We start from the raw sequence: 25723 nt of genomic DNA on the forward strand, positions 1-25723 counted from the left end.
ATCACCCCTTGCCTGCCTCCTTTTTTATTGTCAATCTCCTACTTATGCTTTGTTTCTCAAATCAGATATTTTTCCTCTGTGAGGCCCTCTCTGATTCTCCCCTGTGGTTCTAGTGTGTCTTATGTGCATGTACCTGTGCCATGGCAGTTGCCATGTTTGTTCACTGAGCAGCCCCAGCATCTGGAAAAATGACTGGCACATAGTAGGCACTCAATAAATATTTGTTGAATGAATGAATATTGCTTATACTTATTGGTATATCTGTTTCCCTACTAGATTATTAGCTCCCTTGTATCTGTAATAACTGATCTGACAGAGTAAGACCTCCACCTTTAAGTGATTGAGTCAGGTTATGTGAATTTCTACACTTTACAATCTTTAGCATACTTCAAGTATTCAAAAACATAAAGTGAATTATTACTAAAATCCCAACAACATTCTAGTTAATTTTGAGAGTATTTATTTTATTTTGCTGAACAACCAACTTTAGCAAGTACATATAAATGGACAGAAGACAATATTGATAATAGCAAGTGATAAAAAAATAAAGATAATTCACTTTGGAATTTGGAAAGTACTCTTTGTACTTACATTATATTATGGGACTGACTGATGACCCAGAAATTCAAAATACATTAAACAAATCTTGAATTCACACTTGAATTCATACTGGCCACCTGGGTTTCCTTCTCTGCCCTCTGATCCTGACTTCATACTGGACACTGATTTCATCACCTCTTAGACTGATATTAAGGAACAGTTTAACTTCATAGACAATGGAATTGGAATTTCTCTGCACACCTGAAGTAAGGCATTAGTTCACAGCTCTCTGAAGAAGAACGTTTTTAAAAGTCTTCTTTTCTAAGGGTTTCTACTAGGTTAGAGAACAAAGGGCCTGTTTATTTTAATAGTCAATAAAATTAGTGCCCAACTTACAGATCATATAAGGCCAGCTGAGGCCATAAAGGTCCAGTTAACCTATAGTATACTGGAAATATTAAACATTGGCAATAAAATTATAGAAAACTGGCTTCAACACCAGAATATATTTTTTAACCTCCTCATTAAGGTTTTTAAACCTCATTAAGCAATATCTTTGAGTCTCAGCACACAAGGTTATATGGATCTCATCCTGCAAGTGAGGTTTATTGGCTCTTCCTAAAAGACCAAGAATTGATGGTTCACTCCATTTTTGCCTGAGCTCCAAAGCAAGCTGCCTTCTCTGCAGGCCACCTGGGCACTAATGACAGGACAAGCATGGGTCCTTTCTCCTCAATATGACACTGAACAAGAGCTTTGCTTCTCCTTTTCGCCCAGAGATCTATTTCATTTCTGAACTCCCTATTCATTCACTCAACAAATGTGTCCTGAGCATCTACTGGGAGACAGGCCCCCTTCGAGGTGCTGAAGATACAGTGAACACAACAGATAAATGACCCTGTCTCACTGGAGCTTTCTCTCGTTTCCTTTATCCACCTCCCTCAGTGAAGATGAGAGAATCTGAATATGCTGGTTCTACTCTTCAGATGAGCAAATGTGCCAGTCCAGGGGCCATAGATGGGATTAGTAAATTCTCCCATCTTCAGAGGCTGTCCCAGGTCTCAATTCTGAGTTAACGAGCGGTACCCATTAAGTGGTTTGCCAGAACAGGTCTGAAACCTGTACTAGGAATCTCCTGAGGGAATAGGTCAATGGTTCTGATGAGGATGGATAACACTAAGAACAGACTTCTTGGAATACAGCATCCTCCCACATATCCTGGTCCCTGGAATACTGAAGGTTATTACCGCTGGGAATCTGATGCAGAGAGAGCACAGTCAGCACAGCTGCTCTGGGACTGTGTCCTTTTTCTCATTCACGGGCCAGCTAAAGCAGCTGTCATATAACTTGGTCTCTACCTGCCAATTGCCATTAATTGCCCTTAAGTCATACATTTAAAGAGCTAAAGTAGTTTATACAATTTTATATATGTGAGTATTTCTAAATTGGGGTTTCCATCTCAGGAGTGTCTATACTTAAGCAGAGCTAGTCATAATGTGGAAAAAAGTTGTGGTGACTAGAGTTAACTGCCCTGGTGACCAGAACCAACTGACATAATGTTCTGAAGTGTTTAACTTTTTTCTTCAGTCACTTAATTCATTTTATGGAGTATGAGAATAAAATTTTTGTATTGAAATGCTTTTTGATACCGTTTCTTTCACATCCCCTGCTGTGCAAGTGAAGCAGTAGACTACAGACATCGAAAGGATTAGACTGTTCTTTTCCATCACAGCTGCCACATATTCAAAATGCAAACCTGCCTGGGTATTTCCAAGGAGAATATTCTTTTCATGATGACGCTGGAGTAATCTATTCTTTAGTAGAAATGACCTGTTTTCATGGCCTGATAACTGAGCAGTTTCATATGATTTGATGTATTCTTCGGGATCAGAAAAATCTGTCATAGATCTTCTCTGAAGATTAGGGCAATAAGCAACCTAAGATTCTCCGATCTTCAAAGGAAACTACAAATAATGACTACAAGGTCACTGAAAAAAAATTTTAGTACAAGCAGCAAAAAACCAGACTTATATTTCCTCTGATGCTTGCTTCATGTTTTCCAAAACTCAAGGAAATAAAACTTTAAAGATTGACTTTTCTTTTTAAAAAGAAATCTAAAAGAGGCTTATGTCTAACTTAAACCAAAATCAGGGGAGTATCGGCTACTTCTAGGAAAAAGGAAGACAGAAAAGTACTACTTACACTGCATTTTAAATTGTATGAGATTAGAGAATAAGGACTCTTTTGCTTATGTTATTTATATGTTTAATAACAGTAGCTGCCATTTATCGAGCACCTACTAAGTGCCTAGCATTGTATTAAGTACTTTACATGAAACGTGGTAGAATGATTAAAAGTGCGTGTTTGGCATCACACTGCCTGAGTTTAAATGCTGACCATTTACTATTTGTGTGTTCTTGAGAAACCTACTGAACCTTTCTCTGTCTGTTCAGTTGAAACATGGAGGTAATAATTGTATCGACATCATAGGATTGTTTGAGAACTAAAGGCGTAGCATACACTAAGTACTCAATATATGTCAGCAATTATTATTATCTCATTTAAGGCATGCAGATAATTTAACGAGGCGCCCATATTTTCCCATTTTTTGGTGGCAATACGAAGCACGTAAGGTTAGGTTACTTGACCAGGGTTAACCACCTGGGTCAGGCTCCGCTCTGTTGAATTCTCAAGGCCTATACGTTTAATAACTACAATATACTATATTGCCAAATAACACTGGGCACCTCAAATCCTTTTTGCACTTGGGCAGAGTACAAACAGTTAAGTTGTATATGCCTGAAATTAGCAATGTAAGAGTCCTTGGGTTGTCATCACGGTTGCTAAATTCACTTCTGATGGACCCGTAGAGAATAAGATTCCATCCCATAAGCATTTCCAGTTCATAATCTCAATCAATCATGGGAAGAACTTAAAAAACACAGTTATGTACATTTTGAAACCTAGCAGTTAAACAACAAAACACTCAGTGTATCTCTTTATAAAAGCCAATGTCTGTAGTTAATTCCCCTTTCCCTCCTTTTTTCTTGGTAGGTGCAACTGATTCATATGGCTACAAGAGACAAATGTTGTTGGCCCTGTAAATTCACGCATGCTGTACGATCAGGTTTTGCAGTTAAGAAGTTGAGTTCATGAAGGTCAATCTGTATGGACTGGGGATATTTAGCTTATAGGCAGGATTATGTTTTTGACTACTTGGTACAATGCTGGGGTATGCTGTCAGAGCACAGAACATAATAAATAATAACCACAATAAATGTGCTAGGAAACTGGTATAGAAGTTGCCTAGATTGATGGATCTCATTTGCTACCCTCTATTATTCACCTCCAATGGAAATTACAATTTGCTTGTAAAGATCTCTCATTTATTTAACTTCAATCTTTAAAAAAAATTTTCTTTCCCTCTTAGTTATTTATATGTGTTTATCAAGTTTGTTTTTCTTTTTTAAAATAATATTCCTTTGAGGGGGAGTTAAAAGAGTCAGCTTTGCCTAGCAGCATGCCAAGTAGAAAAACCACTACCATCAATTTTCTTTCCAATAAAAGATGATGCTCAGTGGTAGACTTAAATTCCCATTCTAACCTCACTGGGAGTGGACGAGGTTCTCAAAGGCTACTAAATGGAGCAGGGTCTACACCAGGAAGGAAGGAATTTTTATTAGTAACAAGAGTGAAAATTAAACCATCATATATGGTGATAGCCAAATAGGGAGGAAAGAGAAGTGTAAAATCAAAACAAAACGATTATTTAAGGGCACATCTCCATAAAGTGGAGGGGGGGTGGGTGGCTCTTTTCCGAATATGTCAAGGGGAAAAGAAATAGTCCATGAACTTCTCCTCTCCCAAATGCATGTACCTGAGGAGTTTGAGAACCATTTGGAAAAGGATTAAGAAGCAACTCAAGTAGTTACCTCATTCAATTTTTCTTAAACATTCTTTTTAAATGATTGACACAGCCCTTCAAGAATCTGCTGAAAATAACAAATCTTCTGCCTATAAAAATATGTGAGCACAAAATTTCATACAATTTCAGGATCCTTGAAACACATGCGTAGATCCAGGGACCCCGAGATTAAGAACCACATGAGCCTCAGGAGAATGCTTTATGCTTTATAGGGTATAGATCAGAACGCTGGCCAAGTTAAATCAGCACTCCTACTGCAATAGAACTGTTAAAGACACTGACCACTTTATATAGCTTTATAAACTTCTAAATGCTTTCTCATATATGAGTTATTTGATATATTAGCCTAAGAGTAGACATCTAGGTACTCAGCTCAATAGATTAGGTAATAAAAAGGGTAATACTGAATACCTAATCTGTGCCCTGCTGCTTACCAATGTCTGATATTCTATTAGGATTAGATTTTGTATAAATAAAATGTTCCCTTATGAAACATAAATACCCTTGGTTGGTGAACACTGAAGTGCTGAGCTTCTAATACCTTAGAATGAATATTTATCAGGTTTTTTTCCAACAAGAAACAAAATACTTAGATTTTTGAAGGTGTTAAGATAGACACCTAGATGAACAGCTCTCAAAATTTTATCTGAGGACCCTGGGGAGGTACATGACATCCTCTCTTTGCCAATTATCAATACATATCTTTGTGAATCTGGATTTTCTTCATATACTTCAACCAACACCACATATTGTAACCGACTGGATGCAGAAGCAGATATGAGAATCCAACTGTCTTCTATTAAGCCAGACATTAAGATTTACAAAGATGAAAACAATGCCACACATTTCACTGTTTTTTTTTTGTTTTGGAAAATAGAGATAACCTGTAATGCATTTTTTTATTTTAAATAAATTTACACATATTTTAAAATTGTTTTAATTTCTAAATGATAAATATCAGTAGCTATGACTCACATAAACAAAAGCTCTTTGGAGTCCTCACCAAATTTTAAGTGTTTTTAAAGGGCCCCTGAGACCAAAAGGTTTGAGAACTCGGTAAGTCTCAGAAGACAGGTCTGGGTGGATGAGCAAGTGCAAGGGTGAGAGGGTTGTGAATACAACAGTCAAGGGACAGAGGACAGCAATGTGCCTCTTGTCTTGGGACTGGGGTTCCTTGACTGGTACTAAAAGTGGAGAGAGGAAGATGCCGTGCAGTCTCTCTTCATTTTGTTTGTGACCTGTTCTAAACACAGTGGTCATGGCAGCGCAATTTCTGGAAACAGATCTCAAGAATCAAGCAAGTAGAATCTCAAATCCTAAAATTAGTACAGACAACTGTTGATTGTTAAATGAAGTACACTGAAGCTCCTCCTTTTTCTCCAGCGAGGGTACAAAACATTTTTGGAGCTCTCGATTTTGTTTGTTTTGCCAAATGATACAAGATTTGTTATTATTGGGTTTTGCATTGTTTGTTAATAATTTTTTCACCGTTTGTAATACCATTTCCTGGGGGAAAAATCTAAAAGGGGACAAATTGGTAGCGGATAGACGGAAAGACTAAATGTACCTTCAAAGAAATTCATCTTAAATTTTAATATTTACCTACTACGCACTAAGCATTGTGCTAGAGTACACTAGAGAGGAAACAGCCTTGAATTTGGAATAAGAAAAATTGTTTCAAACTATTCATTTGTTACACTATCTTGGGTAATTTAACTTGTCTCGTTTTCTTATCTATAAAATATGGATAATAATATTTATCTCACAAGGTTGTTAGAGATGAAAAAGAGATAACCTGTGTCAATTGGACAGCATAGTGCATTGTAGGTCTTCCTTGAATAGCCCGGAGAGTGCATGTAAAGGTCAATGATAATCTAGTAGGGGAGATGAGACGTGTCGACAAACACTTTACAAATACAAGGCGGAAGATCTGACGTGCCAGTGTCACTACAATTGTATTTAGGAAGTGCTACGGAGAGGTAAGGGAAGGAGGAATCACACTTCTTGGGATGGAGAAAGATGTTTATAGAGAAATCACGGGTCGCTGAGTGAACCCCTCTCTCACTTCCCGACCCCCGAGGTGTCTCCAGCCCCCCCGGGGGATGTCAGAGCCACCTCCACGCCAGACTGGAAGTGCTCCGCACTCCAACCTTGTCCGGCTCATCGCGGGCACCTTGAGGGTGGGCGTCCAGCCCCAGCTCCCCAGCAGGCATTCCCAGCGACCAGCGGCCGGGGTCTCGGCACTAACCTGCGCCCACCCACTCCGAGCTCCGCGCGGGTTAAGTGGAGGAAGGGAGGAAGGGGTAGGGGAGAGTAACTCCCAAGTTCCCAGCCTCCGAACACCCACTCTCCTCGCTCGCGCAGCCACTCTCCGCCACCCAACACGTCCTCATACAACCCGCAGGGGCAGCCCCGAGACCGCTGACTGCAGCGAAGCGCCGAAGCCGGCCCCCACTCCCCAGCCCGGGGGAACCCATCGACCCGCGTTCTCTCGCTCGCTCATCTATTGGCACTGCCTTGCTCCTCCGGCCTCTGTCATGGGGAAAGCGGCCCTGAGACTTAGAAAGTCCAGCGGAGCGCGGGCTGGGAACCAAGGCAGGCGGGCCAGGGGATTGCCGATCGCACGGATGGGCGCGGGTGCCGGCTAGCGCTGTCTGGCGGGTGGCGGCGCCGACTAGCCTATGCGGCGTGTGGCTGGAGCCGCGCGTCCGCCGCCCCCTCACCGCGTACCGGCGCTGGCTACCCCGGCTCCCGGGAGAGCCGTCCCGTGGAGGACTCTCGCGCCGCCCCGGGTGGGAGCCGGCGAGCTGCTGAGGGGGGTCCGGAGGGAGGCAGAAAGAGGGAGGGAGCGCGCGCGGGCGGCGGCGGCGACGGCGGCCCCTCCCCCTCCCGCCGCCGCGGAGAGCGCAGGGAGCAGCCGGGGGCTCGGTGGCGGCGGCGTCTGGCCCCAGCTCCTCCTCCGCCTCCGCCTCCACCTCCGCCTCCTCCATCTCCTTCTCGCTCGCTCCATCTGCCGTGGTTATGGCCCGTCGCTGGAGCACAAAAGAGTCTCCGCGGTGGAGGTCTGCGCTGGTCTTGCTTTTCTTCGCCGGGGTGTACGGTAAGTGTCCTGGACCTCGCGCCCCGCTGACTGAACAAAGCTGGGGCGACCCCGGGCCCCGAGGCCTCCAGGACAGGGGGCTCCCCGAGGAACCGGCAGAGACCCCGGCCGCCGGCGGGACAAAGACCCGGCGAGGGTTGGATGTAGCGGAGGGGGTGTCCACACACGAAGATGCTTTGGTCCATTCGTCTGTCTCCAGACCCTCGGGGTTTTGGTGGGTGTTTGGGCGTCCCGGACCCGGGGAGCCCCCTGGGAGCTAGAGGGTGGCGGATGGACTTCCCGACCTGGGCTGGAGGGCCACGGTGGCCGGCTGGTTCCTCGGGGACTCGTAGCCCCTTGAATAACACACAAACACAAAGATGTAGGACTGTGGGAGAAAGAAAGGGAGGTCGCCCCCCGCCGCTGGCCGGGACCGTCCTGCCACCCCCAACCCCCCCACCCTGGGCCAGGAAGTTCACTCCTCAGTGGAATTCACACCGCACCGATCCCTCACCTTCCCCACTCCCTGGCAAAGCAGCCCGCTATTTTCTTCCCATCCCTGCACTTCGGGGGCTCTGCTGATCCCGGGCATGCAGGATCCTGCCCCTTGCTCTGGAGCAGCACGCGGGAGAAGGCCAGAAAATAGTTTCCAGCCCCACCTCAGTCTCTCCCTCTTAGGGCGTACATGTCTGCCCTGACTCCCAGTTCGTTTTGGCGTTTCATCCATCATTGTCCGCTAATGTTGTCACTGTTGCTTTATTCCAGTCTGTGGGTTGTATTACATATATTCCTTTGAGGTTAAGAGATGGCTGAGGCTATGAGTAAGGACCAAGCTTTACGTAGTACACAGGGGTCAGAACAAGAGCTAAACGGAATTAATTGGAAGGAACATTCATTGCTTGAGAGACTTTGAGTTCCACTTCTGGCTTGACTGTTTTTAGTCATCAGTTTAAAACATTGTATAGTTGTTTCAGAGAACACAGTTAACCTTTACTTTTGGGAGTGGTGCTTTGATTTCTTCAGAAGAAAATAATTAGAAGTTATCATTCTTTGGTAAATTTTACTTCTGAAAAGTCTAAGTCATTTGCCACAAACACTTAATTCCACTAATGGTGGTGGGGATGAAGTTCAGTCAACATGTAATTTACGAGCAAGTATTATCTCTTTTGAAAGCATTTATCTATGGAATTGAATGTCACGGTAACTTTTAAAACCTGAGAAATTACACGAAATGAAGAATTTAATGAACTGAGATCGACATTTACTGCCAACCAAGAAATAGTAATTTTTCTGTGTGGTTCAGAATGTATTGCTCCCTGACCTGATTAATATATTTTTATTTTTGTTTGGGAGGAGTTGGTCCACATTTGATGTGGTAATTGCCAGTGGTGTGCTTATTTGAACAGAAAACCCAGTGCATGACTTCTGATTGTTAGTTGCATCAAGTGGCTGTGATCCCTACTTGCTTGGTGACTTGTGGGTTTGGGTCTGCACCAGAGATCAATAAGCTATTATGTGTTTCTTCTAGCCTGAAGGTGGGTGTAGCTCTGCTCTAGGTTTGGTGTAATGGCCCAGGAGAGAGCAGAAAGCTAGAGGCATCTTTAATCTAGGGTGATTAAGAGTGTCCAGCTTTGTCCTCTACTATAATCAGAGTTGAGTCTTAGTGATGTGTGATCAGATTGGATAAATAAACAGGTTCTTTTAGCTCTGCTTTCATTAAGAGCTATGTCATTAGTGTTTGAACTAAAATTCTTTTTGCCTCTAGGGATAAGAGGCTGTGAACCCCCGAATTTGTCCTGGTGCATCCTTTTGTACTTGTACACAAAATGACTTTCTGGTAGATGTTTATCAGATATTTATGTTTTGGGAATTTGTGTTTAGTGAGGAATTGTTAGTAGGCAAAGACTGAAGCTCCTTTTTCCAACAGTGTGGGGTCATATTATAAAACTAGCAAGTGATTATGCTAAGGGTTGACATCTCAAGCCACACAGCAAGTTTTAAAGTATAAAGAAAACGGAGGTAGTGAGCCAGGCGGGACACTAAACTGTGAGCAGAGATTAAAGGAACCCTTCGCTCTGCATTTGGGGAAATTCTCTTTATTGCTGCACTTTTTGTCCTCTTCTGTCCTGTGTGGATTTATATTAGAGAAGAAGCAGCTATAATAATAGTGTGTGTGTGGCGGGGGTGTGTGTGCTTTCATAACAATAGTGGGGTTGTTTTACTTGAATATGCAGTAGTTGTGATGAGTGGATGCGTCCTGAGAAGTACCATCACCTGTTCTGAGCCTTTAGAAAAAATATACACTGTAATTTATGAAACTGTCCCTTATACAGCAAAATGTGTGTTTTTTTCAAAGTGGCTTCAAAACTAATGAGAAACCTTTGTTAATGCAACTGAATATTCAGAGTAACCCTTAACTTAGACCCAGTGAAAAAAATGCAGGTTGATTGGCTGATATTTGGGCAGTTCCAATACCAACCCTTCACAGAGTGACTCTTTCTTATCTATTAAACTGTAATATTAAATGGCTCCAGGTTGTGCCTTGAATCTTTGAAACATTTCAAATACCTTAAAAGTAATCTTTTTATTTTGGTGCTTAGTTTCTTCACATGACCATTTTAGTGGACTGTGTGACTAATAAATGTGACTGTTTTAGTGGAATAGTATGACTGTTTTACTTCCAAGTTACTTTTCTGAATGCCAAAGCCTTATTTGAAACTCTAGATTATGATATGGAATACAGTTAATGTTTTCTAGGAGTAGTTGTTCAAAGACCAACAATTATCTTTCAGGAGCTGCTGTAGCTTAACTGCACCGAATGTTCCTGAGAGTTAGGAAAAGGTAAAGGTTGACCTCTGCCATTGGAAGTTTGAAGGGATAAGAACAGTTAGTGGGGGCAGCTGTGACCTTGCTGGCATGTGTTAGGCCTGCTGTAAGAGGAGAAGGTGCTTCTTCATATCTCACACGGGGGTATCTGGCTGTTAAAATGTGTGGAGGTTTTCCAAACCATCTCCTCGTCAGTAGAAGCTGTTAGTCTTGCTCACCTCCCAAGCCATAATTTGATAATTATGGCAGTTCCATTGCTTTATCCTTTTCCACTCTGTTTGTCTCCCAAATCAGTGTTTTCTAATCTTTTTTATTTTTATTTATTGATTTATTTATTTTGCGGTACGCCGGCCTCTCACTGCTGTGGCCTCTCCCGTTGCGGAGCACAGGCTCCCGACGGAAGCGCAGGCTCAGCGGCCATGGCTCATGGGCCCAGCCGCTCCGTGGCATGTGGGATCTTCCCGGACCGGGGCACGAACCCGTGTCCCCTGCATCGGCAGCCGGCCTCTCAACCACTGCGTCACCAGGGAAGCCCTCAAATCTTTTTTAGAAGATTAAAATACCTAAAATACATTTTATATTACTCCCAGTATACAGAACAAAACAAAATTCATGAAATAATCCTTGCTGGTACTACCTGTGATGTACTCTGATGTTTTTTAACCTATTTCACCTCCCTTCTCTCCTGCTTCCTTTCTTCGTGTACTGGTTTGGACTCAATAAAGTAATTTTGGACCCACTTATAGAATACAGTTGTTAGTTTGTAAAAGCACTGCCCTAGATGAAGCCTTAAAATGTAATTTTAAATGTTTGTTGTATTTGTATATCATTTTACAGCAGCCTTGAAGAGTTGTAGGTGGTAAAGTCTTCGGTTACTTGCTGCTAGAGCTTTTGGGAGCAGTAAGAACTCTCCCTGACATGTACTGACTGAACTTATGACAAAAATGTATCTTTAAAGTGGTTTTCAGCTTATTATAGTCAAAAATTCTTTCTGTACACACTGCTGTTCTAGATGTTGTGGAAGCATAGCATGTTCTTTTTGCCCTTGCATCTTATGTCTAATGAGTGAGTCTTTCTCTGTGAATTTTATGGAACTTTCAGCAGGATTTTATAAATTTCCAGTTTAAGGATAGGCTAGAAGTTCCAATTTTAGAAAGGTTGTAGAAATAACTAGAACATGAGAAAAAAAATCTAAACCAGATTCCAATTACTTCTAAAAAAGTCAGCCTTGATTACATAAAATACGTTGAGTAAAACTGAATTAATTGCTTAATATAAACCCTTCCTTGGGTTTAGAATCTAAATTATATCCATATCGTAGGGAGAATATAAAGGCATGCAGCACATTCCACAAAATTCTAGGCGGTTACCAGGCAGAAAGTATTAAATGACCACTCTCAGAGGGGTACCTGTGTTCCAGGGAGAATGTGGAGGAGATCTGAATGATGTATGGTAAATGATTTAGAACGTTCCTAGAAAGTATAATCTCTGAAGAAAACATAAAAATGATGTCAGGCTGAAAAGTGAGCAGCAGTTTAAAAAAATGTTTGGGAAAAAAGGACTTAATTTTTGTGGTTAGAAAATTTAAAGCTTATCAAGAAATTAAGGCAACAATGAGAACTTTTTGTTTTTCTGATGTGAGGCGTTTTTGTATTTGGAGGGTTTTTGTTGTGTTTTTTTTACATCTTATCAATGAAATTACAGTTTAAAGAATGAAAGGTAAAAAGGAGGTATATACCTTTAATATAGGTGAGATGTATGTAGATTTAAGCAAATAGAAAATGTTTTATTTCAGAATTTCGGAATGAGTACTAATCCTGTTCCTGCTACAGGTCTTTATAGGTAAATGAAGGTTGTTCTAAACTTAGGAATTGAGGTTGAATTAATGATTTCTAATTTCTCAGGTTATCTTTCCCTCCCATTTCTTGGTTTCTCTTCATTTTCTCCTCACTCCACCCTGTCCTTTGTGGGAGGGGTGAGTAAGATGTATACTACTTATTCTCCATTTTCTAAGGTGTAGGATTGGATTAGATCCTACAAATACAAGTTACCAATTTGTCTGTTCAGATGCATGTCATTAGTCCTTTTAAGTAGATGCAACAGTAGATGTGTATATAGATAGATAGGTCTGTCTGTCTGTCTATCTATCTCTAGTTTCAATATGAAATTAGCTTAGGGAATTCTGTCTAAACTATAGAAGGAAGGGAAGGAAACTAACATTTACTCAATTAAGTTCAGATACTGTGGTTGGTCTTCATTCATAGTCTGTTAATATTCATTAGGTCTTATTTAGAAATCCTACAAGGTATTTATTCCTTTTTTTATGGAAGAGAAAAATTGAAGCTCAGAGAAGTTGTCACTTATCTAAGATCAAAGCACTAGGAAGTAGTACAGCCAGGACCACAACCTAATCCTGTCTCTCTCTTCACTCTTTCATTCATTTAGCAAATATTTGTCGAGCGCTTGCTTACGTCTGGCACTATGTAAGGCACGACAGCCTGGTGGAGGTGGTTTCTGCCCTCGTGAAACTTCCAGTCTAGTGAATAACTTGTAGTAAGTGCTTTAACAAAAAACAAACAGGAGACAGCAAAGTGAATACCAGGCACAGAGTAGTTAGAGGAAGCCTTCCTTGTAGAGGAGAATGAAAGACCTGAAGGACAGCTAACCATGTTATGACTGGGATAAGAGAGCCTTGCACATGGGAGCAACATGTGAAAGACCCAGAATTAGGAAAAAGCTGATGTGGAAGAGCTGGTGTGTTGCAGGTAAACAAATAAAATCAGTAGCCGGAGCACAGTGGTCATAAGAGTGACAAGGTGAGGCTAGAATCTTAGGCAGGGACTCAGGGCTTTGGAAACTATGGTAAAGAGTTTGGGTTTAAGTGTAATTGTTGACACAGTTTAAATGCTGTAGTGTGATCTTTGTTTTGAAACAGTCGCTTTTGCCCCTGTGTGGATTGTTGAGAAGTAGGCAAGAGCAGAGGTGGGATGATAGGTTTCGGCTGTAAGGCAGGTGAGAGACACTGAGGTGGCAGCAGTGGAGGTGGAAAGAAGAGTATGGATTGCCCCTTTGATAGGGAAGGAAGGGGTGCTTCCTCTCTCGTCACAAGAGGTTAAGGAGGAAAATATTAGTTCAAGTGGACTTAGGTCTGTAGGTTTTGTAGTAGGATGATGGAGAATTCTCAAAGTGATATGAGATCATCAGGTGAGAGTGAAGAAAAGGGCTGAGAGGTTGCGGGTGATTTCTGTTTTCATAATTGAGTAAATCAGTTTAGACCCTTAGGAAGTTAAGTTTCTGTTTATTTTAATCTAGAAAAGAGAAGGTTAAGAATACTCAGTTCAAGAAGGGATATTGTGTGTGAATAGTTGTATAGCATATGACACTAAGGAGTGGGGATTTAAGTTACAAGGGGGGAGGCTTAAGAAGGGTTCTGTGGAGAACTCAGTTCTAAGGACTGTTCATTTTTGTGGATGAAATAAGTACAGAACAAAACTTTCTACAGTGTTTTAAGAGTATTTAAGGCAAAAAGGAAAGGGTGGAATAAAAGTTAGATTTCAAGGACTTTTTGCCCAAGTTAAATGCTTTCTACTAAGTGATCAATTAAAGATTGCTGTATGTCTTAGAAGAGTCAAGAATACATTGGCGGGGTTTCCCTGGTGGCGCAGTGGTTGAGGGTCCGCCTGCCGATGCAGGGGATACGGGTTCATGCCCCGGTCTGGGAGGATCCCACATGCCGCGGAGCGGCTAGGCCCGTGAGCCATGGCTGCTGGGCCTGCGCGTCCGGAGCCTGTGCTCTGCAACGGGAGAGGCCACAGCAGTGAGAGGCCCGTGTACCGCAAAAAAAAAAAAAAAAAAAAAAAAAAAGAATGCGTTGGCAGATTAGAGAACTTCAAACATTTTTGGAAAAATAAAGTGACCTTTTACCTTTCTTCCCTGGATTGAATAGTTTATTTACAGAATATATAACTTTAGAAGGTCCCAAAACTTCAAAGTAAATGAAGCCAACTGAACAGTTTTCTAGTTCTCTCAAATACTTTATAACTCACTGCCCTGCCCTGCTAGTATCAGTTTGGTGAAGAAGTGAAATCGTTTTACATTCATGTTTTTACCATTGAATGAGAGTAACTTCATACTTACCTTTAATTCACTTGAATTTCAGTTTTTAGAGATGGGATTTGGTGTTAATCTTTTCATATCGAGGTTAAATGGAGCACAGTGGGATGTGTCGTAGTTGGAATTTACCGTTCAGATGTAATTATGACTTAATTTCATTGATTGTTAAAGTATCTTATAGGTTTGAATAAGTTGGAGAAGACATGAATCTTTTATCTGGCATATTCTGAAATAGAATTCAGTTTCTTGGAATTATTATTGCCTGTTCTAGTGATACTAAAATCTTTTACCAAGAGTTAGAATACAGAACTCCTTTACAAAAAGATGCTTTTCTTAAATCCTCAAAATAACTCTGAGGTAGGTATTATTAGAAGAAACTGAAGCTTTGAGAGTAGTGATTTTGCCTAAGGTTTGCGTCTCTCTGCTGCTGTTCTCTTCATGTAAAGGCTCGTTAGTTTTTAATTTGTGTTATTGTAACAGCCCCAACTTGACTCTAGTCCTTATTCACTCACATCACACAGAGGAGCAGCAGAGTGACTCTTCTAAAGTGAGGATATGATTATGTAACTTTCTTGCTTAAAACCAATAGTTCCCTATTCTTAAAATAGAAGCATCACTAGGCCCTTCACGATGTAGCTAGTTTTTCCCTTTCTTGTCTCTTGTCACTCCCTCCACCATGCCCTTCCCCTCCACCGTGTTTGTGCCATACTGAACACGTTTCTCTTGTCTCCTGGCCTTTGCACACACTGTTCTCCCTGCCTGGTTTTACCGTCCTCCACCACTTTCTTCACTAGGCTAACTCCTGCCATCCTTCAGCTTTCCTTTACATATTACCTCCTTTGGGAAGTCTTTTCTGGTTCTTCAAAACTAGGTGCCTGTCTCCTAAGCATCTCAGACTGTTCTTAGTATGCACACTTGGTATTTTCCTGTTTTACCTCTCTATATTCCCCCCGGAGCATCGCTGCCTACCAGATACATATTGTGAGCCTCAAATGTAAGTCATATACATAGTTTTAAATTTTGTAGTAGCCGAATTAAAAATTTTAAAAAAGCAGGTGAGATTAATGTTAGTAATGTATTTAACCTGATATATCTAAGATATTATCATTTTGACATGTAACCAATACAAAATTATTAATGAAATATTCTGCATTATGTTTTTCATACTAAGTCTTCAAAATCCAGTGTAAATTTTTTTTTTTTTTTTGGCTGCCTTGGGTCTTTGTTGCTGTGCACGGGCTTTCTCTAGTTGCGGTGAGTGGGGGCTACTCCTCGTTGCGGTGCGCGGGCTTCTCACTGCGGTGGCTTCTCTTGTTGCAGAGCACGGGCTCTAGGCGCCCAGGCTTCAGGAGTTGTGGCTCGCAGGCTCTGGAGCACAGGCTCAGTAGTTGTGGCTCACGGGCTTAGTTGCTCTGCGGCATGTGGGATCTTCCCGGACCAGGGCTCAAACCCGTGTCCCCTGCATTGGCAGGTGGATTCCTAAACACTGCACCACCAGGGAAGCCCTCTAGTGTAGGTTTTATTCTTACAGCTCATCTCAGTTAGACTAACCACATTTCAAATGGTTAATAGCCACTTTGAAAACAGTCAGTATCTATTAAGGCTGAGTGTAAACATGCCCTGTGATCCAGCAGTTCTGCTCCTGGTATAAACTCAACAGAAGTGGGGACGTCACGTGCGTCAGAAGACACGTACAAGGATATTCATAGTATCCTTGCTTGTTTTAATTCCAGATTAGAAAGAGCCCATATGTCCATCAGCGATAGAATAGATGAATAAATTATGGTATATGGTATATTCACATAAGGGAAAACCGTACAGCAGCAGTTCTCAAACTTTTGGGACGCAGGGCTCCACAGTTCTTGGGGGATCCAAAGAATGTTTTTTGTGTGACAGATATATATGTTTTTAAATATGGTAAATTAAAGTTGAGAGATTGTTAAAATATTTATTAACCCATTTAAAATGACAAGAAACCAACCCCATTACGTGTGACCTTAAGTAGCATATGTTTTAAAAATATGTAAAATGACCACTAAAATTTCCAAAAAAAAAAGTTTCGTAAGAAGGATGGCGTTGCTATACATTTTTGCAAATCACTGTAATGTCTGGCTTAATAGAAGACAGCTGATTTCTCATGTCTGCTTCTGCAGTCAGTCTGCTGTGACATGTTTTGCTTGAAGAAGTATAAGAAAGAAATCTGGCTTCACATAGATAATTGTAAAGGGAGAAGAATTTTAGTAGCCTTTTCAGATAAATGTGAATATTCTTTGATGCTACACCAGAACTTGACAAGTAGTTTTTTAAAGTTTAGTTGCAATGTGGAATCTGAAATCAGTGAGCTTTCTGTATTCTATTAAACTCTGAAAGGGTGTTGGGAATTCCCAAGAGTCCACTGACCACATTTTGAGAACAAGGTGCTCTCATTACAAGGTAATGGAAAAGAACAAATTTTAAAAAAATAAGGAAAAAAACCCCAAAGTACCGCTGCAGGTAGGGTGGGTAAATTTCACATGTTGATCAAAAAATGTTAGGCACACAATTATAGCTACCGTATGAGTACAGTGTTAGAAGTTAGACTAATGTAGGAGAGCAGTTGCCTCTTGGGGTTGGGCGGGGGTGGGGGTAGTGATTGAGATGGGTACCATGGAAGCTTCTGGACTGCTGATCAAATCTATATCTTGACCTAAGCGGTGGTTTACACAGATATGGGTTTTGGGGGTGATAACTCATGGAACTATAAACTTGCAGTTAGTGCATTTTTGTATGTATATTTCAAATAAAAGTTTTTAAGTAATAACTTTTGAAAAAAAAGAATAGAATAATGTTGAATAATAGTATCCATAGAAGGTTTTCTGATAACGTAGATTCTCTCTAGTGTTTGCATTTAGTTTTTGTTCTTTTTTGCTTGATTTTTTGCCATTGTGTTTGATAATTAAAAACAATTTTAAAACTTTGTACTTTGGAAATTTCAAGCATATTCAAAAGTAGAGACACTAGTATAATTAACCTGATATACCCAACATCCAGCTTCAACAAGTGATCATTATATGGCCAGCCTTGTTTTATCCACTCCTCCACCCACTCCCTAAACGCAAATGATTTTGAAACAAATCCCAAGTACCTAATCTAATAATATTTCAGTATGTATCTCTAAGATGTGAAGGCTTCAAAAAACAAACCTTAAGTCCAATACCACTATCACACTTAAAAAGTTAACAGTTCCTAATTATCATTACATATCTAGCCATATACACATTGCCCTGGCTGTCATATAAACATGAAGTTTTAGAAACTCTTTGGATCAGGATCCAGATAAGGTCCATACTCTGCAGTCGATATCTGTTAAGCCTTTAGTTTTAATGGTTCCCATCCCCTTTTTTTCAAAATTTTAAGTGTGATGTTTGCTATAGGTTTCTGATATTCTTAATCAAATTGGAGCTATTACATGAGTTCCTGTATAAAATAAGTTTTTGAGATTAGATATTTAATTTTGACACATAAGTGTTTTCATTTCTAAGATGATCGTAAGTTATCTATGAGGGCCAGAATTATGTGAGGGAATCATACCTAGCATCATGCCAGACAGTATTTGTTGAATAAATGAATTCGTTTATCCACGAATGGAGTAAATTACATTCATATGATTCCTTATGTTGAACTACTTTTGCATTTATGGGATAGACCACAACAAGCTGGTAACGATATATTATCTTTTTTTCTTTTTCTTTTTTTTTTTTTTTTGTGGTACGCGGGCCTCTCACTGTTGTAGCCTCTCCCATTGCAGAGCACAGGCTCTGGACGCACAGACTCAGCGGCCATGGCTCACGGGCCCAGCCGCTCCGCGGCATGTGGGATCCTCCCAGACCGGGGCATGAACCAGTGTCCCCTGCATCGGCAGGCGGACTCTCAACCACTGCACCACCAGGGAAGCCCACGATATATTATCTTTTAATCTGCTGGAATACATTGACTAATTTTCTTAAGACTTTGTGTTTGTATCTATGAAATCAGTCTGTAGTTACTGCCAGCTTTCTAACTCCCTGCACCCCTTTTCGTTCTCTCTCCTGTGACCTGATTTCCTCCCTCCTCTTCCCAATTTTCATATCTGTTGATCTGTTCTTTTAGACACACTTATAATCCATACACCTTTTAAAATTGATTTCAGTGGTCAAGACCAGTGCAAAAAAATTTACTGTTCCAGTTGTGATTATTTTGCCTTTTCAGGTTAGGGAAGGAGACCTGTATAGCTACAGTTACAATAAGAAAGCAAAAATAAACAGCCTTGTCCCGCTGACAGGAGAAATGTTTTCATTCCTAGTGAGGATAAATTTTGTTTCACTAAGCAAGGTAATACAGATGAGCCTGTCAGAAGTAAATCCCTTCTTATGAATGGGCCTTATAACCAAAGAAGCATATAAGATACCTTAGTGGAAATGGACTGGTTGTATGAGAAGTAGAATTCTTGTCTGAAGGAGGCATCTGTGGAGTAAAATGGAGATGCTAAATGAAGACTGAGCTCAAGTCCAGGGGAAGGACCACTGTGTTCTGCCAGATGGGCACTTCTAGTCTGTTGGGGGTGATTATACTTTAAGACCACACTTATTTGCTCAAAAGGTAGCAGCCATAGCATTAACCAAAATATGGCCCCAGTACTATGGAAGGTATGACCTTGTGTTTCCACTGACATGATTACTTGTACGTAAGACTATTCACGCTGTTAAAGAGGGTAGGAGATAGAGGGGGAGCCTCCTATTTGTGCAGCTGGAGTGGAATCACTACACACAGTTTAGGTTCTGATGTCAGTGAGTAAGGCTAAAGTATAGTTCTTTTAAAACTCTCTGAAATCATCTTCAAGTACAGTATACACGTTTTACAATATTCAGTGCTGAACAGCATACTTTCATTAAGTACAAAACATCCAGTTTTCTCTCTAGCGTTGGTACAGAAGTTTTTTGAGCACCAGATAAAATGGTTGTATTTAGGGGCCATACGAAAACTATGAGTGAGCACAGATAAAATTGCATAAATTCAGTATGAATAGGATTCAACTCCACATTACTTCTTCCACTGCATTACAGTAAGGAACTGAGTGCTGGATTTGATTGAAGTATGTGGGTGTTACAGAGAATTCGAATTAGGGTACATGATTTATCCCCGCTTTTTATTTTGTGTATTTTTTAAAAATTTATTCTTTTGTTCCCTGACCTAAGTAGGCGGCTTGCCACAACAAAATTTAAAATAATAGAAGTTACGGTTTTTTATAGGTTTTTTAGAACTCTACCCTGCAACTATAAGGGCATGGTACTTTTGGGGAATAACTTTATCTTTTCAATTTCTACCTCTTTGAGCCAATTTTGTTAAAAATACTAAGTCATATTTTCCTAGAATATTGTAATTTCATTTCTATTTCCACATTTGCTTTAAAGTTGTAAGTAATGTGCTCTCAAAAATATTTTCTACATGTGATTATATCACGTTTGTCATTCCTAATACCTGTCTGTCATTCTTTTCTTGAACACACTTATCACAGTTTTCTCTATTTTAGGTTTTCTTAAAGAATCAGCTCTTGGTTTTATGGTCTACTAATTTTCTTGTTTTCTATTTGATTAATTTCTTTGCACTTTTTTTTGGTTTATTTTGTTTTTCTAGCTTTTAAGATGATTGTTTAGTTTGTTAATCTTTTAATTTTTATTTTTAAAGATATACAGTAGAATTAATTCTTTTTCCCTTTGGTGTTCAGGTCTGTGAATGTTAACACATTACAGATTTGTGTAGCTACCGTGCAAATCAGGATACATCACCCGAAAAAACTCACTCCTGCTATCTTTTATAGTCACATCCTCTCCCCACCCATAATCTCAGATAACCACCCATCTATTTTTCATTACTATAGTTTTGTCTTTTTCAAATAAATAGAAGTGTACAGTGTGTAACCTTTTGAGACTGGCTTCCCTTGCTCAGCTTAGTCTTTGCGATCATCCACACTGTTGCACAGGACAACAGTTTATTATTGCTGATCAATATGCCATTTTGTATGGATGCACCACAGTCGGTCACTTCACCTGGTGAAGGACATTTGAGTTGTTAACACCTTTTGGCTATTTAATTAATTATCTGTGAACATTCCTATATGGGTTTTTGTGGAGATATGCTTTATTTCTCTAGGATAAATAATTAGGAGTAGGGTTGCTGGGTCATAAGTTATACACATATGCTTAACTTTATAAGAAACTGCCAAACCATTTTCCACAGTGGCTGTACCAGTTTGCATTCTCACTGGCAACGTGTGCAAGTTCCAGTGGCTCTGCATCCTTGCTAGCACTTAGTGTTGTCAGTATTTTCTGTTTTTGTCATTCTGTTAGGTAAATAGCAGTATCTCATCTGATGTGAATTTGCATTTTTTAAAATGACTAATGATGACATCTTTTCATATACTTTTTTTTTGCCATCTTTGTATCCCCTTGGATGAAGTATTTAAGTCCATTGCACATTTTTGGCTTGGTTGTTTATTTTTTAACTGTTAAATTTTGAGAGTTTTTATATCTATATAGATATCAATACACACACAAACACACCCACACACACCCAGCTGTATAGCTTGTCTTTTTATTCTCTTGACAGTGGCCTTGGCAAAACAGAAGTTTTTTTAATTGATAAAATTCAATTTATCAATTTTTTATTTTATAAATTATATTTTTGGTATCAAGAAAACCCCACAACCCAATCAAAATATGGGCAGAGCACCTAAATAAACATTTCTCCAAAGAAAACATACAGATGGCCAACAGGCACATTAAAGATGCTCAGTGTTGCTAATTATTAGAGAAATGCAAATCAAAACTACAATGAGGTATCTGCCACCTTACTCCACTCAGAATGGCCATCATCAAAAAGTCTACAAACAATAAATGCTGGACAGGGTGTGAAGAAACGGGAACCCTCCTACACTGTTGGTGGGAATGTAAATTGGTGCAGCCACTGGAGGACAGCCTGGAGGTCCTTAAAAAACTAAAAACAGAGTTAGCATATGATCCAGCAATCCTACTCCTGGGCATATTTCCAGAAAAGACAAAAACTCTAATTTGAAAAGATACATGCACCCCAGTATTCATAGCAGCACTATTTACAATATACACGACATGGAAACAGCCTAAATGTCCATCAACAGATGAATGGATAAAGAAGATGTGGTGTGTGTGTGTGTGTGTGTGTGTGTGTGTGCGTGCGTGCGTGTATTTATAATGGAATATTACTCGGCCATAAAAAAGAATGAAATAATGCCATTTACAGCAACATGGATGGACCTAGAGATTATCATACTAAGTGAAGCAAATCAGGCAGAGAAAGACAAATATCATATGATATCACTTATATGTGGAATCTAAAAAAATGATACAAGTGAACTTATTTACAGACCATATATACACACAGACATAGAAAACAAAAAAGATGTTAAAATACTTCCCCCAATTAATTACAGTAAAATTTGCATCCTCATTCTCAGCAATTATTTTGATTCCTTAAGTTTTATTCTCCCTCTCCCTTATCATTTTCTTTGTCCCATGACAGTTTTCTTGAAGTCTTTAATTGGATTGATATTTCTATTTTGCTGAAGTACATTCTTGTATATTATCCCCCCCTTAAGAAATATGTAGTGGTTGTATGTATTCTTAGGTGTGCACAGTTGAAATTGTTTCTTTATTTTGCCATCACACTTGAACAATGGTTTGGCTGGGTATAGAATTCCAGGTTCCAATATTTTCTGTTCAGAATTCTGTGTATGTTACTTTATCATCTTGTAAGTTCCCATTTTGATTGTAATTCCTTTGTTCCTTTGGAAGCTTATCATGAATTTCTTTTTATCTTTGGAGTTTACCATTTTCACCCCTGTGTATCTTCAGTCATTGTTAGTATCTTCAGTCATTGTTACTGTTTGGTATTTGGTGGGCATTTTATCTGAACATATCTAGTTGTATGTTCTAAAGATACTTTTCTAAAATACATGTGCATGTACATATATGTGTGTGAATATATGCACATAGGTATATATATATATATATATCGTGTGTATGTGTGTATATGTATGTATACCTACGTATATGTGTTTTAAATGCCTTTTATCCTATGTTCTCTACTTTTAAAACTCCCGTTAAGTGAATAGTAGATATCCTGGCCGTATCTTTTTTCTCTCTTAGTTTTATATCCTTGTCTTTTTATTCTAGAATTTAAAGATTCTTCAATTTGGTCTTCTAAGTTGTAATTTTCTACAATATAATTGTCTATAATATAGAATTGTCTCATTCTTCAGCTTAGTCTTATAAGTTATAATTGTTGTACATATGTAAAATAGTTGCCTTTACAAATACTTTTTCCTTTTTATAATGACAGTTTTTTTTCATTTAGCAGTGGAACTGATTTGTGTCTTTGTTACCTCTCCCACAAATTCTCTTACTCTCTACCTGCCCTTTCCCTACTTGCTCCCCCGCTCGTGAGAATATGGTAAGAACTGTACGTAGGTCCTTTCCTTAGAAACTAATCTACATGTGCACAGTCACAGAAAATGTTGTATGTGATAATGTGTGATTCCAGAACTCCTTAAAACTCATTCATGATCCCTCATAGTGCTGTTCTTGAACCAGCTGCATTGGTACTACCTAAGAAGCTTGTTAGAAATGCAGACTCTCAGACCCTGCCCCAGATACTGAATTAGACTCTCCATTTTAACAAGATCCCCAGGTGATTTCTTTCATATTCAAGTTTGAGAAGGACTGCTGTGGGAGGTTAGAAACCTTTGTAGTTGTGGTGTATATGATCTATATTGATTGCTTTATTTTCTGTATCTGTGAGCTTGGAAATATATATACACACACGCATATATATATATATTTAGATTCCACATATGAGAGATATCATATGGTATTTGTCTTTCTCTGTCTGACCTCTCTCACTTAGCATAATGCCCCCAGGTCCATCCATGTCACAAAAGGCAAGATTTCATTTTTTATGGCTGAATATTATTCTGTCATATATATGTAATATATATACTACAATTTCTTTATCCATTTATTCATTGATAGACATTTAGTTGTTTCCATATCTTGAATATTGTAAATGCTGCAGTGAACATGGGAGTGAGTGTATCTTTTAGTGTTAGTGTTTTCATTTTCTTCAGATAAATGCCCGGAAGTGGAATTGAATAGATCATATGGTAGTTCTAATTTTAATCTTTTGAGGAACCTCCATACTGTTTTCCATAGTGGCTGCACCAATTTACATTCCCACCAACAGCACACAAGGGTTCCCTTTCTCCACATCCTCACCAACACTTATTTCTAGTCTTTTTGATGAGAGCCATTCTGACAGGTTTGAGGTGATATCTCATTGTGGTTTTTAATTTGCATTTCCCTGATGATTAATGAGGTTGAGCATCTTGTCATGTACCTGTTGGCCATCTGTATGTCTTCTTTGAAAAAATGTCTATTCAGATGCTCTGCCCATTTTGTAATCTGAGTGTTTGGTTTGTTTTGCTATTGAGTTGTTTGAGTTTTTTATATATTTTGGATATTGGCCCCTTATCAAATATATGATTTGCAAATATTTTCTCCCATTTAATAGACTGCCTTTTCATTCTATTGATGATTTCCTTTGCTGTATGGAAACTTTTTAGTTTGATATAGTCCTGCTTCTTTATTTTTGCTTTTGTTGCTTTTGCTTTTGTTGCCAAATTCAAAAATTGTCACCAAGACCTGTGTCAGGGAGCTTACTGCCTGTGTTGTCTTTTAGGAGTTTTATGGTTTCAGGTCTTATGTTCAAGTCTTTAATTCATTTTGAGTTAATTTTTGTGTATGGTGTAAAGATAGAGGTCCATTTTCATTTTTTTGCTTGTGGCTATTCAGTTTTCCAAACACCATTTATTGAGGAGACTGTCCTTTACTCATTGTATATTCTTGGCTCCTTTGTTGTAAATTAATTGACCGTACATGTGTGGGTTTATTTCTGGCTATTTTGTTCCATTGATGTATGTGTCTGTTTTTATGCCAATACCACACTGTTTTAATTACTATAGCTTTGTAATATAGTTTGAAATCAAGGTGCATGATGCCTCCAGCTTTGTTGTTCTTTCTTGAGATTGCTTTATCGTTTGTTTGTTTGTTTTTAGGATATTATGTCTGGCATCAGAGGCACTTTAAAAAGAATCGTGTCATCAGAGGCACTTGAAAAAGAAGTGTCATCAGAGGCACTTTAAAAAGAATCGTACCTTGATCACCCAAATTGTGCATAGCTAATTAAAGTAGGAATATTTTGAAATAGTCACAAAACAATACAGTATTTGAATAGTAAACTGTGCTTTACAAAGTAGTAGGAGACAAGGAGGGATCAATTTATAAACTCATTTTTGTAACAATAGCAAACATACAGCAGTTACTATGTATTAGGCAGTGTTCTAATCACTGTGTGTTTGTGTATGTATATATACACACACACACTCATTTACTTCTCATAGCAACCCTGTCAACTTAGATACTATTATTATTTCCACTTTACATATAAGGAATCAGAGACACAGAGAAGTTAAGTATTTTAGCAAAGGTCACATAATTAGTAAGTGGAAGAGCTTGTATTTGAACCCACAAAGAATTGGTGCTCTTAACCATTACACTATGCTGCTTTGTAGTTTTACCCTGAGACTTCCCTAAACTCAATGCAGCTTATATGCAAACTGATTAATTCCTGATATATTTGCTTTTTTAAATTCATTACTAGAACTCATCTGCTTGTGATGCTGATAGATGAGCCACAGATGCCAGATCATTAGTGTTTTCTGAATTAATTTTGGTTTGCTATTAATTGAGATTTCTAAATGGCAAGATGCTGGATTATTTGATTTTATGCTGTGTACCCTCAAGGTTTGTTGTGAGCATTTTGAATAACTTATGCAAATACTTTCTATATAAAATGTTAATTTTCTTTCTTTCTCAGTAGATAGACAAAAGATAATTTATAGAAATAGTAATTGGATAGCTAATAAAATTAGAAACAAAAATTAACTTCACAAAGAAATGCAAATAGATACCACATACTAATTTAGTAAATATGTAAAAGTCAAACTGTTCTGTTAAGTGTTCAAAATGTTCAATAAAGGCATACAAATCAAAATGCGGTTAGGGCGCAATGAAATAAGCGTTCATACTTGACTAGTAGAAATGGTATCTTTGGCTGATGGGTTTATTAGTATT

At 39.2% G+C, this 25723-nt stretch overlaps 1 protein-coding gene across 2 annotated transcripts in view; it reads left to right on the forward strand.

Moving 5' to 3' along the window:
• The first annotated feature begins 7307 nt into the window (after nucleotides 1-7307).
• LRP12 (LDL receptor related protein 12) overlaps nucleotides 7308-25723 on the forward strand; it is an 84032-nt gene continuing 65616 nt past the window's right edge. For both annotated transcript variants that reach the window (XM_067711505.1, XM_067711506.1), the window contains exon 1: nucleotides 7308-7565. In XM_067711505.1, the coding sequence (XP_067567606.1) occupies nucleotides 7487-7565 (79 nt within the window). In that variant the 5' untranslated portion in view covers nucleotides 7308-7486. The remainder of the gene's footprint in view (nucleotides 7566-25723) is intronic.

Source organism: Pseudorca crassidens, chromosome 17 (genome assembly GCF_039906515.1).
Source record: "Pseudorca crassidens isolate mPseCra1 chromosome 17, mPseCra1.hap1, whole genome shotgun sequence".
Classification (NCBI taxonomy): Eukaryota; Metazoa; Chordata; class Mammalia; order Artiodactyla; family Delphinidae; genus Pseudorca; species Pseudorca crassidens.